At 48.5% G+C, this 17,154-nt stretch overlaps 1 protein-coding gene across 1 annotated transcript in view; it reads left to right on the top strand.

The window, feature by feature from the left end:
* Positions 1 to 14,341, top strand: part of LOC135912937 (lysosomal alpha-glucosidase-like) — a 39,794-nt gene extending 25,453 nt beyond the window's left edge. Inside the window, exons 14-21 of the mRNA XM_065445555.1 lie at positions 2,406 to 2,569; positions 4,670 to 4,818; positions 5,473 to 5,557; positions 6,366 to 6,568; positions 8,049 to 8,143; positions 10,008 to 10,057; positions 10,783 to 10,926; positions 13,970 to 14,341. Coding sequence (XP_065301627.1) covers positions 2,406 to 2,569; positions 4,670 to 4,818; positions 5,473 to 5,557; positions 6,366 to 6,568; positions 8,049 to 8,143; positions 10,008 to 10,057; positions 10,783 to 10,926; positions 13,970 to 14,164 — 1,085 coding nt within the window. The 3' untranslated portion in view covers positions 14,165 to 14,341. The remainder of the gene's footprint in view (positions 1 to 2,405; positions 2,570 to 4,669; positions 4,819 to 5,472; positions 5,558 to 6,365; positions 6,569 to 8,048; positions 8,144 to 10,007; positions 10,058 to 10,782; positions 10,927 to 13,969) is intronic.
* Positions 14,342 to 17,154: the final 2,813 nt, after the last annotated feature.

Here is a 17,154-nt window from a genome sequence, read left to right as displayed (position 1 = left end):
TTTTTTTATCGGAAACACAGACACGCACACTCACGCAAATTCCTTTGGGCAATGACGCGATTTGTTGCATCAGCTGGATCGCGTGAATTATTCGGCACAGTAAACCGCATTGTGCCGCGGGGTAATTAACGATGTTTTTCGCCAATTACCTCTGTAATTAATAGCATTAGGGCACACGCGTGCCAGGCGTGAGGTACAATTCGCTCAGCATAGTATTAAGTGATGCACGCGTGGAGCGCGAATTCTGTGTAGTTTTGCGCCAGTTTCGAGAAATACGCTTTCGAAATTTGTGGCGAATGCATTGACGTTCCCGCACGAACACTGGGGAGCACTTCGTTATTCCCGCAGTGTTCAATATTTGAAGTGCAAATAGGCGCTGTCCGATTAAACGAAATGTTGTTGGAAAAATAACTATAGGTCCTTAAAGAAATGAATAACTTCTAGTAAAACTGTGTAGGGAGTCGTTGAAGTGGCGGCTTGCTTGGAACAAAATCTGCTTCCAAAAAAAAAACGAGTGAGTAGTCGCGAAAATAGACGGTCGGGTTACGTTACAGCGTCCATAAGAAAAACGTTGCTTAAAAACAACGCGAAACTGCGCGAAACTGCGTACTTGACGGGTGCCATGGACGAAAAGTCAGCTGGGGAATCTAGATTGCTTCGCAAAGAAAAAATGGAACCACGAAGGAAAATATTTCGCAGTATTTCGTGAAAATAAAAGCCGATTACCTACCGTTCGAAGCCACGTCACGGTGTGTGGGAATGCGGAGTCATATTAACCCGTCAGAAATGGCTCTACAATTACCGATCATTGTTTTCTAAGCTTACCGCAGTATCAATACAGACGTAAATGACGGCGCACATGCTTTTCCCAAGGCGCTATTGAATTTTAACGATAATGAAAAAAAACGTCAATGGATATAATGGTAATAATATTAACAGGCAACCGAATATCTATAGCTTTAACGCGGAGAAAACACAAAACGGGGAAAAAAGATTGGGTAATTTTTTTAGGATGATACGATGCTTCGAGATTCGATGGCCCTCCGAGATCGGGTGGTAGCTGCTCCTCGCTGAAACTCCCGCAGGCAATATTCTGGGATTTCCGTAATAAACGATTACCACCAGGTGCCCGCGTCGTCTGTTAAGAAACTCTTTTAAGGTTATCTATAAAAGGGAAATCACGGTTATCAGTCCACCAGCCTCGCCGAGGTTTCTTCAGTAGTATATTGAACTCATTTATAACAAATTTAGCCAGAGAAATTTCATTACAGTTTGCCTTTAAGAGCCAATAATAGACGCTGCAGAAAGGCAAAAATTTTAGAAGCTGGGTGGCGCCACCTACCGTACGGTTTCGAAGGGGATAGACATAGAAGAGGATCCTAGCTCCCTGCAGGCCATATAGTTTAATACATTAATTACTGGAGGGAACGCTGACGCTGCAATCGTTCAATCACAATGGGAATGATGGGAAGTACACGAATCTGTCTGATCTAGCTTCGTACTTGTGAATTCAGAAGTTCCTGTGGCTTTCTTCATCACGATTTATCTGTCTTCATTGTCCTAAGTTTCAAAGCGACCTGTACTTTTCTGAGTGTAGAATACCCTGTGAACCCGTCTCAACCGCTACTATAATTGCAGCGGCTCAACACGGTGGACTTGCTCGCAAGAAATTCGCAAGCGCGTTCTATGCCGTTTGTGTCGATGCGTGGGTTCGCGGCGTAATGGTTTCAATATCGGGCTTCTGTATGTTCGAATTCTCCCGTCGGACAATTTTATTAATGTTTATTTAATTATTTGATACACGGTGCTACGTTAAAAAATAAGTAATTTACAAAGTCGCGGAGCCGTTTGAAGCCAGAAGGACGAAGTTTGGGCAAATCCATATACTTCCCATAATTCCCACGCTCGCTGAACCGCCCCGACTGCAGCTCTCGCCGACATTGGCGCCAGTGTTTCCTCTAGTAATTATAGTACGAAATGCCGGAGGCCCTAACCACCCGTTGAAGCGGAAAACTCGCGCGTTCAAAAACTAAGCTGCAAGCTAATGCAGTACAACTGTAAAGAAACACGAGATATTAGTAGCCCTTTTACTTCTATTATGAAGCGACATTGTGCAGATTCACCAACCCGTACATCGGATTGAAGAGCCGCGATTTTAGGGGCGGCGTGTGAAAATTGAAGGGTCGGGAAACAAGTCGAAGTACAATGGTCAAAACGCGAGAAGAAGTGGCTTGTATGCGTTGTCTATATAGGGCGTACAGTTTGTATGTCCTCGCAAAGTATCGTGAAACTTAGGCACAGAGGGTAGTATACGAGACTTGAGAATACGCACACGATCCCGCTTTTAGCATGGTTTCGTCGACATTCTTGGACAGATTGTGTTTTTTTATGCTCCGACCCTACAGTGTTGCTGTCTGCCAGCTTGCTGGGCATGCCACTGAGCGGCGCTGAAGTCTGCGGCGGCGAGGAATTCAAGATGGCGTCCCTCGCGGACGAGGAACTGTGCGTCACGTGGTTCTCGCTGGCCGTGTTCTACCCGCTGCTGCGACTGAGCAAAGCCGAGCTGTTCGTGAGTGTGCTTCTTGAAAACATTTCTCTACGAGGGTTCGAATGCGGTCGGCGTCGTGGTGTTCGCGGTGTTTCAACACCACAAACGTCGACTGGAGCATCGAGTTCATAACCCTTTTCAACAAAAGCGGGCATTGCCAATACGCCAACTTATCCCCATGGGAGGAATAAAGCATAGAGAACTCGTATATCATAAACTACGGTGAATTATATTCGTAGTACGCGAATGCGACTTCTGCAAAGCTACAGTGCCCGGAGTAGCCACATCATATGAACTGTCAACTAATCTGCTGTCTGGATAGGTTCGATTTATAGATTCCATTATGTGCCCTTCATAACTGCTCTTGATGCTGAGAGAGTTTTTGAAAGTTAGTAGTCGAAAAAAAAGGAACACAGATTTAATCGATTCCCGGCAATTCTGGGAACAAAATTTGCGGGTCCGATACGAAATCTGCTCACCACCGTTATGACAACGAAATGACTTCCTTTTTTAATTGCCACAGGGATGTCACGCGCGCGTCCATCCAAGCGTTTTTCGTTGAAGCGCGCATATATTTACGCGAGTCGCGGAAAGGTTCTTCACCGTTCTGCGCACGCACATCATTCCGATCACGTGATAGCTTTACGTTAAACACTCACGCGAAACTGAAACCGTCTGTTCATTCAGGTCAATCGTCCGGTGTGCATCTTGAATTCCTCTTTGGTATTTTTTTGGCAAGCAGGCTAGTACAGTGCCACGTATGGCGTGTGCAGCCTACCGCAGCCGTCACGTGGTGGCGGCCTCGACGCCTGTTGTATCGGCTTCGCAAGATGGCGACCTCGAATCGCCACATCCGGGCCCCCACCGGCCACTAAACGAACGAATGCTTTCCTTTCAAAAGATGAAGCGCCAACAGTGACGGCCCACTAAGAAGGAACAGATACAGGACAAGGCGCTGTGCACTGTCAAAGCTATGACAAATGTGTCGGTGCATAGCCAGGACAAAGCTATGCACCAACTAGCCCCACAACGTGTTTTGCTGAAAGCTTTCCCCTGCACCGGTGTAGGGTGTCTGCCGCGTTGCTCTCGTTGGCGAGCGCTTGGGAGAAGCTCGTCAACTCCGCCTCGATGCCAGTTGTATACCGAGCTGTCCACTCTTAACGAGAACACTTGGGTTGCAGAGCACGTCTGGACTTTTTCTCTCTCGCAAGGGTACAATCGCCTAAATTTGCATCAGATAATTGGTGTTCGGTAGCTCTGGCTCCTTTAGACGCACATGTGCAATGTGCTGACATTGCTTCCGCAACTACTTGCAGATATGGCGCCGGCTGAGCGATAGCAGCACACTTGTGCGTTCCCTTTAACAGTGGACCCCACTGTAACATCTAGGTGCTGGCCATCCAGTGGGCGAAAAAGATGGGTGCGGCCACCGAAAGCGGCTGTCACGGTCAAACCACCTGCGAGATCCTTTTTCTCTTTAGGCTATATGCAATGACCGGCGTTTTTGCCCTTGAATTTGTGTACTGGCACTTGCCGATAGACAGCGCAATAAGCGCCCAACACATAAAAAAGAAGGCATATACATGTACAGTACACACTTAGACATAGCACCGTGTATGTATACACGCCTTTTTACCTATTGAACTCGCCAGCCCCTCCTCGGATCGCTCTCGTACGTCCAATTATTAATAATTATTATTTTCTGTCTGTGACCCTCGTGTACCAACGAGGCGCGACGCCTATACCACCGTTGCCAGAGCTCGTCATCGCGCCGACCATTTAGAGGGGTTTGGAAGCCACCGCGTTACTTGCTCCGTCTTGCCTTATCTCCACGCAATGTTGATATAAGGCAAGACGGAGCAAGTAACGTGGTGGTTTCCAAACCCCTAGATTTCACCCCCAGCGCTAAACTTTGCTATTGTTTCCAATGCTTCGCCTTCAATTTGTTATTGCTTTAAAAAGTCTACAACAAACGTAATTAAAATTGGTTCGTAGAGATTCTTCACGAGAGGAGGTTCCCCACATTTTGCATGTTTCCACAGCGATCGGAATTTGCACCACTTGCGAGATCCGCCTTGGGTGCTATGCTTGTAAGCAGAAAGGAAGGTTTTCGCTTTACAGCTGCTGCATCCGTCGCCATTCTCCAACGATTTCCTGTCCGAGACGTCGGACATGCTGGACATCCGTCTGTCGCTGCGCCCGTACCTGTACTACCTCTTTTACCGAAGTCACGTCGCCGGCGACACCGTCGTGCGACCGCTGTTTGTCGAGTGAGTGCGTGTCATTCGTGTGTGTGTTGTTGTTTTGGTAGTTCTCACCTTCACTGCTCCTCGCGTATTCATACATCGCTGTTCATGGGGCGAACGCATTCCTCTTTGTGTAGCCGTGAATACACGCGTCGTGAGGGTGTGATTATAGTAACTATTTTGCTGTGCTGTCTTGTTGAAGCTCAAGTCTCGATTTCAAGCAGCGTAGGACCATTTGTAGGATTGCAGAGCTGGATGTTATGAATGCTGTCTTCTCGTGGATGGATGGATGGATGGATGGAGGGATATAGATATGGGTAGACTGAGGAATGCAGATGGATGGGTAGAGCGGAGTAGAAAGGTGTCAAAACTGCATAGACAGCTGTAAAAATTAGCGCTACAGTTCGAATTGAAATGGTAACGGTACAACGTATGCTTCGCCAGCTAGTGGTGAGTCATATTTAGTGCACTCCAGAAGGAGATGATGCACATCTTCGTCTGTATGGCCACAAGAACACAGCGGACTAGAGGCGCTCTCGCTGCTGCGGCAAACTGATAAAGAATTGCTGCCGTACTCCAAATGCTTTAGCTTGTTCATATTCTGCAGCCCGCTACGCCGCAGTTTCGTAAAGCACGCTAACATGGTGTCACATGTGCTCTGCACCCGCTTTTTTCTAGATTTCCGGACGACACCGCGACACGGAACATTAGCGACCAGTTCCTCTGGGGGTCCGCCCTGATGATAATTCCTTTCCTCGTACCGGTGAGTGGTTGGAGCAAAGTGACATCCTCGCCCGCAACTGTGTGGCGGTGGACAAATGCTTAAAGCGAGAGACGTTATAGGGGCATTACCTGATGCATTTGTGGCGTCACGTTGTCGGTGTCGCCATTGTTTGTCATCAATCGTGCTTGTTTGGTCAAAGAATACGGCAGATAGCAAAATTGCTTTGGTTTCCAGCAATAGCATTCGATTATGGGTCGGCGACATGGGAGGTGTCATCGTGCCGTCGTTGTGCCACTGAAGTTTGAACTTTGTTGCGCCATCTCTGCGCAAAATTGGAGCGTGAACGAACTTGTGATTGAACCGGAATTGTCGCATATACCATACAACCACATTTGCGCGACATTCCGTATATCTGACCGTGGTGCCACACCCTCTCTGCAATAGCATTCGGTTATGGGTCGGCGACCATCGTGCCGTCATCGTGCCATTGAAGTTTCAACATTGTTGCGCCATCTCTGCGCAAAATTGGAGCGCGAACGAACTTGTGATTGAACCGGAATCGTCATATATACCAGGCGACCACATTTGCGCGACATTCTGTATATCTGACCGTGGTGCCACGCCCTCTCTGCAACAGCATTCGGTTATGGGTCGGCGACACGGGATGTGTCATCGTGCCGTCATCGTGCCATGGAAGTTTAAACTTTGTTGAGCCATTTCTGCCCAAAATTGGAGTGCGAACGAACGAGTGATTGAACCGGAACTGTCACATATACCAGACGACCATATCTGCGCGACATTCGTTGCACCTGATCGTGGGGCCACGCCCTCTCCCGCGCTGCCGCAGAACAAGCACTTTCGGCGCGCCCACATTCCCGAGGGCGTGTGGTACAACTTCGACAGCGGCGCCGGCGCAGCGTCCCCGCCACTGATCTCGGAGCGCGGCGGAGGCAGTCAGACGCTACAGCGACGCGGGAATCGCCGTGTGTTGCTGCTGCTTCGAGGAGGACACGTTCTTCCCGTGTCTGCCACACCACCTGCCGCCATGCGGTGAGACCCGTGTGTAACGATTCTGCATGTACGGCATTCGAAGACCTCAGAGGCCGTGTAGCGGTTATGGCCTCGGAGATCGGTCGCGACACATTTGCAGGTATTCCTGGCTATATGTTTCCTTGAGAAGCGAGTCCGGTGTGGGCGGTGGTTCGGGTAAACCACTGGCTCGCTCCGCACTCAGATAATCATACGGAACTTATGCTGCATGGTTAAATTCGTTTAATACCGCATTTGAATGCAATGCTTGAAAGTTTAGCATAAGAATAAATCGGGTGCGTGAGTCGTTTTCGTTGATGCCGGGCGAAAAAGATTGCCGTAATTGAATGCAGTTAAACCACGTCTTGTCGAGCGATAGCACGGTTTTGCTTGCTTTGGGAAAGGACACAGAGGCTGCTCGGTGCCGTCAGCAGCAGCGAGCGAATTGATCTTCATGCTGCATCTCGCTTCAACGCGAACTAAGCGTCGAAAGTACAGCGCATACGAAGCTACCAGCACTTGGCACACTTTGTACACGTCGCAGACTGTTCTAAAGGTATAGGTGCCCACGTGGCGTATGCAGCAGCCACCGGTAGGGGCAGGCTAAGTCCCAGTTTGACCTTGGCTGAGCTTGAAGGTCAGATTTACGGAAACAGGCGTTTTCTGGGTTTGTACCTAAAGTAGTAGGGGCTTTCGCGCTAAGACGACGTCGGTTTTTACAGCAAAACCAACGATGACGGCGTCTGTCTCCCGAAGGACAAAACTCCTGCTTGGTCCGGCGCCGCCCTCTGTGTGGTGAATGTGTGACCAGTGTTTGGCCACCCATCAAGACATACATCACTCGGAATCTATGTGTTGTCCATGGACTGTTTATATTGGGTAACCTATGACGACTCAAGACCAGGGCGCAGCCTGGATAGATTACCTACAGAAAAGATCACAACAAGGACTAAGCTGAAAGCAATGGTGGTGTAATTATATAAACGTACCTCAGGGTGATTCGCTGGGGCGGGCGTTGCCTTTAGAAGAGCGCTTCGAGTGGCAGTCAGTGTAACCAGTAACCAGTCCAAAAGTAACGAAATAAGAAATGCGGTCAACAGGGGAAAGGCAGACAACAAACAGACGACATGCTTGTATTCTACATCACGCGCTATCACAAGTGCCGCACCTCCCCCCGCCCACTTGTTTACGAATAGGCCGCAAATGCGGTCTTCGTTGACGTTCAAATACCTGTCTCGAGAACATGTCACGTGGCGTCCGAGCAGAGTCATTTTCGCTTCACATGTTCGCTTCGTACCACTGGTATCGCGGAGCAGACGTGAGGTGCAGTTTGAACGGCACGTTTTCACCCCGACCCGGCGACAGCCGTTTCGCACCTCTTATACCGGGGGCCTCAGAGATCGCAGATTTCGTTCTTAGAATCTCGGAGGCCGCGCTATCCCTAATCTCGTTTCCGCGCCACTCACGTTCGCGACGCTTCTTGGGTCACCTCAACTTGCAGCGACGGTCGGAGCACGGACTATTCGCTGCGCGTCGCCTTGGACGAGCAATATCGGGCCGAGGGAAGTCTCTACTGCGACGACGGCGTCTCTGCCGGTGAGGAACTATGTACTTCTTGTAGCTGTACATTTGCATAAACCCTATAGAGAGTAGAACCTCAAAGAGCGTCTACTAGAGGGTTACCTGTGAAGTCAAACTGCTTACCTCGGTATTAGTACTTCAACGCCGGGCAACACATCCATACAAACACGCGGGGCCTGACAATGCACAATATTGTAAAATGATAAGTAGGACATTGGTACAGCTTCAATGTCCAGGAACGCAGCCGTATGAGCCAAACGAAATATCTTGATAAAGGACTGTGTCCCGTATGCGGGTCAGGTGGGAGGCCTGTGTGATTGCCTTCAAATGCCACACCGAACGGCACGGCTTGACCCGCAGAATGACAAATGGGACGCCGATGTAATTAGTGCACGTAGGCCATGCGCCGAAAAATACATAGGCACATTTAGTATGCTTATGCCTACGGTAGAGCACGCAGGAATGTATCACGAGAAGATCAATGTCTAGTTCTACTACTCCAACAAACGACTAGCTCACGTGGTGAACGGGGGTGGTGACCGTTAAATGTTAATGGGATCAAGCATTCATGGCTGGAAAGTTCTGGACATTTAAAACCGATAAGAAAATCCCTGACTAAAAGACATCAACGACGTCGAAAGCTGAGCCAGTTGGTGCATGATTGGAGGCGAATGACCAGCTGAAGGTGCAACGTGCCCAGGAGTGGAAGACGATAGAACCAAGCCTGTTCTGTCGTCGTCTGTTCCTGTGTACTACATTGCCTTTTCAGCTGGTTATTGACCTTCAAGCTGCTAGAGATCGGCGTCTTGTATAGTCAGATCATTTACTACTTGTACGCTTCGCCAAACGAATCGACTTTTCAGTGCGAGGGCTTACATGCACAAGCAACGACAATGACGGATTGTAGATTACCGTTACAGTTCTGCCGTTACCGCTTCCACACGACCATGCGTGCGCTGTCATCGGCAGGCAATATCAGTAACGGTAGAACGGTTACACTATGCTAAATTAAAAAATATATATTTCTGACTTTCTCGTATATTGGCCTTGACTCGTGGTAGGGTGAGATATCTGCAAATGTTGCTGTGTCACTGTGAGAAGACTGCAAGATCTATGAGGAAGGCTGCAGGCCTCAGTGCAAATTGAGAATGCGAATGCCGAAAAGAGTGAATGCTGCAGTAAATGTCTACAGAAAATGTCTACAGAAAATGTCTAAAGTGACTGCATCGTCTCGCGAGATGTTACAGGAAGTTCTTGACGCTTACATTTCGACATTCGTTGAGTCGACAGCAAAGCTTTTATGAAAGTAAACAAAGAGGTGTTTAGAACTTGCCACTACGTAAATGACAATATCTTAGTTAATTCGGTTGGAACGCTTTTTTTTGTCTCCCTGTAACTCGTTCGTAAAATTCAGCGTACTCTAATTACAGAATTTGTTGATTTTTCTGGGCCAGGGTCCCCGCGTCTCTCATTGGAGCCAGAATCAATCAATATATAATTCACATTGTCCAGAGCTTCACAAACCCTTTTCTGGTCAGGTAACACGAAAGAAACACGAAAGACGTCGATGAACTCACCAAGTCAGATGTTATTGACGTTTCGGAACTCCTGCGGGTTCCTGGTTCACCATGCACTGTGAACTGCAAGTAGCTGCGTTGTGAACGACGAACCTGTATGAGTTTCAAACTGTCAATTAAAATACGACTTTATTATCGTCGAAAAGCTTTTGTTTGTCTATTCTGTACAACTTAAGTTTATGCTCACTTTTAAAAATATATGCCACCTCATAACAGTAACTTCAGAACGTTGACGTTCCTGAAGCCTCTTGTTTTGCTGAAGTCTGTCCGAGCTGTAGTTGACTCTCGGAAATTTGGTGCAGGCTCCTACGAGATCGGAGTTTATGGACTGGCTGACATCGTCTTTCACAAGGTCAGGAGCTTTATGACTGTTCTTATCTATAAGCACTCCAGATCACTGTTCTTATTTATCAGCATTCCAGATGATCGAACATCTTGTAATTTTGGTTAGCACATTCCGAGATTTAATACTGAACGGGTCTTATGTCCTCGAACGTATATACTCGGATAATTGCAGTCTATACTAATATATCATCATTATCACTCCATATGCCCTAACATCCTCATACCCTGAGGTGATATGCTCAGGCTAGAGGATATTACCACAGGCCAACCACTCTGCGTTTCCTGAATAAATTCACCTCTCTCTCTCTCTCTCTATGTTAATTTACAATTGGCCAGTTTAACCGCAAAGTCAAACCGCCTTCAGTAGTTGGTGGATAGGGTTTTAGCTGGTCCGTAAATGTATTACCTTCTGTGGAACAGTGCAATACCAGCAGAACTGTTTGTTGGGCTGGTTGGTCCATGTTACTGAAGTACGAAAGCGCCAAACAGACGACACAAGAAGAGACACGGACGAGCGCTTATCTTCGTCCGTGTCGCGGACTAGCGTACATATCGATATATTCGAATATTGAAATAAACTGAATATCAGACTCTTGTAACGAATGCTTTGAATGACAAGAAAAAAAGTTATTTCGTTGATATTTTAAATGTAGAATTCGACTCACGTACGAGTATTCGCCAAGTGCCCTAACATAACTTAACCTAAGCTATTTTTTTCATTGTTTCTCGCAGGAGACGCTGTTGGTCATTCCTCGCCACGTTGGTTTCCCGTGCGGCCTAGTGCGAGAGGTCAGGTTCGTCGGTCTGCCCCCGCATCCTCCTGAGATGGCAACCCTGGATGGTTTACCGGTCACCCTCTTCACCCACCAGAACCAGGTATGCGCGACTCGAAACAAATGCGAGGTGCCCTTTCTAGGTACAGTGTTTAACAATGCGAAGTTATTACAGATAAAGTGAGCCGCACGTCAACAAAATTTGTACCCGAAAACTTTTCCCTCGTCTAAGTATCGAAAAATCATACCCTGCACAAGAACAACTTTAACGGTCGACTTGAAAGCCGACTCTGTCGGCAGTCGAAAATTCTTGCTGCGTGATGGCTGACGCCTTAAAGGGGTCCCGATACAAAATTCTTTGGGCTCAATAAGCAACACCCCGTTTCAAAGGCGCGTTATTTTTCCTGCAGGTATACACTGCGATCCACAGTTAAAGGGAACACTCAAACGGGCGCCTCTCATTTTGCTGGCGCCCTGTTATCTGCAAGTGGCTGCAGAAGCAATGAGACGTGCGCTGCACAGGTGTGGCGAAAAGAGTCAGAGCTACTAACCCCACGTTACATGCTGCAAATCTAGGCTATTTCTTTACTCTTGCGAGAGCGAAAAATCCGGACACAATCTGCACTCGAGTGTACCCCACAACATCGGACCCGTCTGTACATCCGAATATCTGACGTGACGCCCGTGAGTCATCTGCTCGCCAGCGTGTGTTGTTATGTCACTAGAATCATCTCTCTTCTCGCCTTTGGGGCATATAAAAAGAAATCAAATTAAGTTTGGCGTCCCGAAGTGACACAGCTATTGGGGGCGAGCTCCACCACTGGAAAAGCTGGCGCCACCGTCGGCGTGACGTGGCATGAGGGATCACGTGGACACGGCGGCCGCGTCGGCTGCTTCGGAAGCGCCGAAGCGAGTTGAAAACGAAAATTTAAAGTCCTACCTGCGCCGCGGTTCTGAATAAGTGATGAGGCTTTACCGCCTTGGGTGTCTGCTTGACAACATCTGAAAGCACTATAATAGGTAGTGGCTGCCTTTGGAAGCGTGCAGCGTGGTAGGCTACTGCTCCGTGCCGCAGTGCCGGACGGACGCAACGGAGCCCGGTGTCAGCCTTATTCACACGTAGCCGCCGGGCAAAAAGCTGCGTGAAGATTGGCTCGCGAAACTTAGAACCGGCAGACAGCCATCGGCTACAAGTCGGGTATGCAGCAAGCACAAACGCGTGGAAGATTTCTGCTACGGCACCGGGAATGTGCGGTGTTCGGTGAGTAGCAGAAAACACGCACTAAGATGGTCGCCCACGCCCACTACCCGGCTAATGTCATGACGCTTCATTAGGTCTATGAACTTGTTGATACCAAATTCTGGCAAGTTCACTGGAATGGGAAGGGAGCGGTAAGAAGCGCATAAAAAAAGGCATGGCAGATGGTCATGTTTGTGTTATGAATTAATGCAGTGGATTACGAAAAAGAAGCAGAAGGAAATCGCACGCTGAGAAGACCAATAAACATACATTGCGACGCAACTTGAGAAATAATATTGAAATGTCCAAGAATTAGAAAACAAAAAAAAAGATTGAATCGTCGCGACGGCACATCACAGTCGCTGTAGGCGTCGAAGTCTCTATAACGAAATTATTTTTTGAACAGTTCTGATAGCGTCCACGCAACAATGGTTGCTAGTGTGCGATCAAATGCTCATATGCTGCGGCCTAAAGCCCACGGCATGGTGCGAAAACGCGCTTACAGCGAAAGCAAAACATTGTGTGCGGACATACATGCAGACGCGCAGTCGGTCGCTGCGAACCCGTGCGATCGCTCCATTGAGGCTTCATTCTGTTATGCTCCGTTCGGTTATACAGACAGCCCAATATAAGAACATATTTCACATAGCTTACTCTCAGCGCTTGCCTACCTTTCACGCAAGAAGCCGGTTCGGGAGACTCCATCGCGGCGACCGCGCGCAGGGGCGCTCAATGTACGTATTCGGTAAAGAGATAGCGTCTGTAAACGTTTCTGTTCTTTCAGTTTGCCCAATACTATTATATCGACAGTCAAAAACTTCCTTCGTTTTGAAAGTACCTGCCCAGGAGGGCTGCCGCGCGGTGTTTTTTTATTCAGCGCCGTAAGCGAAACCTACGAGAAGCGCGCCGCGTAATCCCTCATACTGCGCAAGGGAGGCGCTTCCGACAGATGGCGACTCCGTAACTCCTCGCCCCCAATAGGAGCTATGAGAGACGATGTACCGGAGGCCTCCGGTTTATTTTGACTCTCCGAGGTTCTATAGGGCTTTATCGTTTCGCCACCATCAAGATGCGACAGCCGTGGTCGGCAATCGAACCTGCGACCTTGAGTTCAGCAGCCATACACCATAAAGATTGATGAAGCCACCCTATGCAGTGGGTCTTTTCGTATACGTTTAATCTTTCCATTATAGTGGTCATCTGTACAAGGAACGCCTGTACATTCCGGAATGTTCATGTTGCGCGGGATGCAGTGGGTCTCTTCGTATACGTTTAATCTTTCCATTATAGTGGTCATCTGTACAAGTAACGCCTGTACATTCCGGAATGTTCATGTTGCACGGGAGGAAATGTGTGTCAGGCATTGTGTACCTGGTTTCGTTCAGCTGTGGCAAGGTGTGCGTGGGCCAGTCTGGCCATTGTATCATCGTACGTATTAAGCGAGCACCAGACGTCACCAAAATCACCTGGGGCGGTGCATCTGGCCGCCTATTGAAGAAAGTGCGGGTTTCAACCCGTGCTTAATCCTTTAAAAAAGAAAAAGAAACATTAAACATCTTACGCGAGAATAACCAGAGGCCTGCCATATAGGAAAAAAAGGAGATGCTTGCATCGGACACCTTTATGTCTTGTTACATGATGGGAGCATTCTACTTCACCGCTTTCTTCAAGATTAACCTGTGGTTATCATTCGTTTTGTTACCACTGTAATGCTCCACTTGCGCGATCACTTTTTCTTTTTGGTGTATGCATGTGAAATCTATGCAATAAACCTTTCAGACCGGTCGTTTCTCGTTGACTCGTCTTTTCGTCGCACTTTAAACAGTCTTTTTTTTGCCAGATGATCCGCGAGTAGTGAGGTAATAACGTTGAGTCGGACTTCGTTCCCAAAATGCCTTCCGCGCAGACCGTGATAACGAACCTGGCTCTGCCCCTGGACAAGACAAGCAAGCTGGTTCTCCAGTGGCGAAGCCTGCCCGTCGGCTTGTATCCGGCGGCCGACTTCGGCAGCAGGGTCACAGGCGTAGCGCCGACTCCACGCAGTGTTTCGAGTGACCCGATCCCGACACCCGTCTCTGGTGCCTCTACTCCGAGTCTCTGAACAACGACTGGGGTGCGGCCTGGGGTGCGGACTGGGGTGCGGACTGGGGTGCGGTCGGAGAACTTTAGCGGGGTTCACGAGTGCGTGCATAAGCGCGAACTGAACGCGTTCTTCGCCAGCCATATTACGGTTGTGTCCACGATAATAAACTTTGTTCGAAGAACGGTCACGTCTCGAGTGGTTCCCTCTGCTCTCCCACAGCAATGACTGCAGTTTACTTTTTTTTTCACTTTCGCTTTGACTCGATCGCTTTCACTTCGTTGTTTTCTACGTTAACAGGAATGTTGGGCTTTTTGGGAGGGGCAGCATATCGGCAACGGCGCGCTCTTTAATTTACTCGCAATAGGGAGTCAGTGTGTGCAGCAGTTCCTGTTCTCTTGGAGGAAGCCTCTTGTGTGCCATGTATTCATTCAATAAAAAAAACTGTAAAAAGTACGAAGTTGGTTGCGTTTACTTGCCTTCTATGCAAGTCAAAGTCTGGCTTTTCGATAGAGATGAAATTGTACCGACATATGGCCGTCTTTTACCTGCGACATCGAGTTACGCTTAGTCTTTGCGCTGGTTGGTAGGTAAGCTGGTTTGAAGCCCACGTGTGTGATTAGTTCAATAAAGTAAAACAACACGAAAGAAAGCTTGCATGTAATGCTCTATATCTCACATTGCTGGAAAACACCATGACACAGACGAGACACCGATTCAGGGTAGACGGAGGTGGCTGTCTTGGGGTCGCCTTTTGTATATACGGAACAAAAATCACCGCCCAAGCCCTTCGTACAGATGGTTAACCAGTGAAGCTGAAACGTGTGGCCCCGGTGTTTATGACTGAGTTAATCCCGACGGTTCATTAAACGGCGGCATGGTAGGCTGCACTGTAACATAATTTACACCCTAAAAGTGAAAAAGGGTGTAAATGTGTCTATAACTCACACCCTTAGGGTCTCCGTTATATAGATAACACCCTAAGGGTGTGAGTTATAGACACATTTACACCCTTTTTCACTTTTTAGGGTGCAAATTCTTTTACAGTGTCTCGGATCCTCGGTACGGAGTTGCTGCTTGCGCTCGGCTGCACGAGCCTGTTCTTACTCTCAGGCTGCAGTATCGGCGTGGCGTAGACAAGCTCATTAGCGGTTCTGCTCGCGGCGTTGCTGATCGAAAGCTGCCTGCTCCTAAGGAGTACGTATGACGCGCGGCCTAACCATTTCTGAGCCGGAGAGAAACTGCTGCGCGCGCGCTCGGCTGCGACGGAGAGCGACGACCACTACTGGCGCAGCTAATGCAACTACAAGGCCTTTTCACTCCGATCCATGACGTCGTGTTACCTGGCCCTACTGCCACAGAATCTAATGGGGATGCTCCCGAGTGGGCAACAGTGGTTCTGACGTCACCACTTTCATCACGCTAGCCTTGTCAGTGGAAATTTCGGGCCAGGTTGCGTGACGTCGTGGATCGGAGTAAGCATGCCTTGTGCTATCTAGGTGGTGTTGGCTAATCGCGCGCCTCTCTCTCTCTTTCGCGCGTGGGCATGGCGTTGCGCCAGACGAGTTTTCGCCGTACAAGCGACCGACAGACGGACGAATCGGCTAGCCATATACACTTTCGCTGTAATAAAAGACACGCGAAGGTGTTTACACGGAAGTAATTCGCCGAAGGCACGCAAGTAGCAATTATACGCCCTAGCAGACACCAACAGCGAGGCTTCGCGAAAGCGAGGAGTGTATGATTGCTCATCGACGGCGCAAGTTCGTCGACGAGCATTTGACGCACCGATTGATGGCCGGGCAAAAACACGCATACGTCTACGGCACCGTCAAATGGAAGAAGAGAAACCGAATCGCCCGAATTTCCTTAGTTACAATCCAACGAAGCCCACAGACAATGACATCAAGGAAAGCGCAGTAATAATTAGGTGCCTTTATTTTAATTCAAATGCAGAAGTAATAAAGGTAAACGGAAGCGCACTAAAGAACAACCCGCCAAAGATGGGGTACGATGGCTAAAGCCCCCCTTCATCCCAGCGGTAGGAGTATGGAGGGGCTTTAGTTTACGCACCCGCCCATCCGCCAAAACGCCCAGCTCGCCTGCGGTTACCGGAATACCGGACACGCTCGGCGTTCCGGCAGAACGCCCGCAACGCACGCTGCTTGGATTGACGTTGGACAGCTCTCTCGCCAAACATCGACGGCCGCGTAGCTATCGGATACATTATGCAAAAAAGAGGTGAGGCGTGCAGACAGGACACAATAGTAGAGAAGTGAACAACATGAACTTCTCTTGTGTCCTGTCTGCACGCCTCACCTTTTTTTTGCGTAATGAAGCCTTACCAACTAGCTCAGCTTTCTGTCGTTCTAAGCTATCGGATAGATGGGAGGGGCTTCATGCGCTGGCTCCAGGACAACCGGAAGTAGACGTCACGTCATGACGCGGAGCCAGTGAGACTCGGTCACTCGGCGAACGAGTTGAGACAGAAAATCATGTTTAGAGAGGTAGGCAACTCATAATCGTCCGCAGCTCTCTTAATATTAGACGCTTCACCTAAATTGCGCCGCTAATGTTTCACCGTAGATTTAGCCTACCGGTCTACAAAACTTGTCCAAACAGTTTCCGGGACCCTTTAAGAATACGTAAAACAAATGCAGATACAGTTGTCAGTTGCAGTATCTGTGCGCCTTACAAGTGCATTGTAGCACATGGAGGAAAACAGAAGTGGAAGCAGAATCGAACGATTCTAAAAAGTCGCACTTTCACCCGGAAGACGAAGCATCGATTGCAATACGAAATTTGTAGACAGCTATACGAAGTAAGGATAGTAGTTTTATCGGCCGTATACGCATTCTAACATAACTAACTAACTAACTAACTAACTAACTAACTAACTAACTAACTAACTAACTAACTAACTAACTAACTAAATTAACTAGCTCGGTATTACACGCGCGCACAAGCAAACATCAACAGATCTCGCTCGATGACCGCGCACACTCACTGTC

The sequence above is a fragment of the Dermacentor albipictus genome, chromosome 8, assembly GCF_038994185.2.
Source record: "Dermacentor albipictus isolate Rhodes 1998 colony chromosome 8, USDA_Dalb.pri_finalv2, whole genome shotgun sequence".
Classification (NCBI taxonomy): domain Eukaryota; kingdom Metazoa; phylum Arthropoda; class Arachnida; order Ixodida; family Ixodidae; genus Dermacentor; species Dermacentor albipictus.
This window is presented reverse-complemented; position numbering and strand designations above follow the sequence as displayed.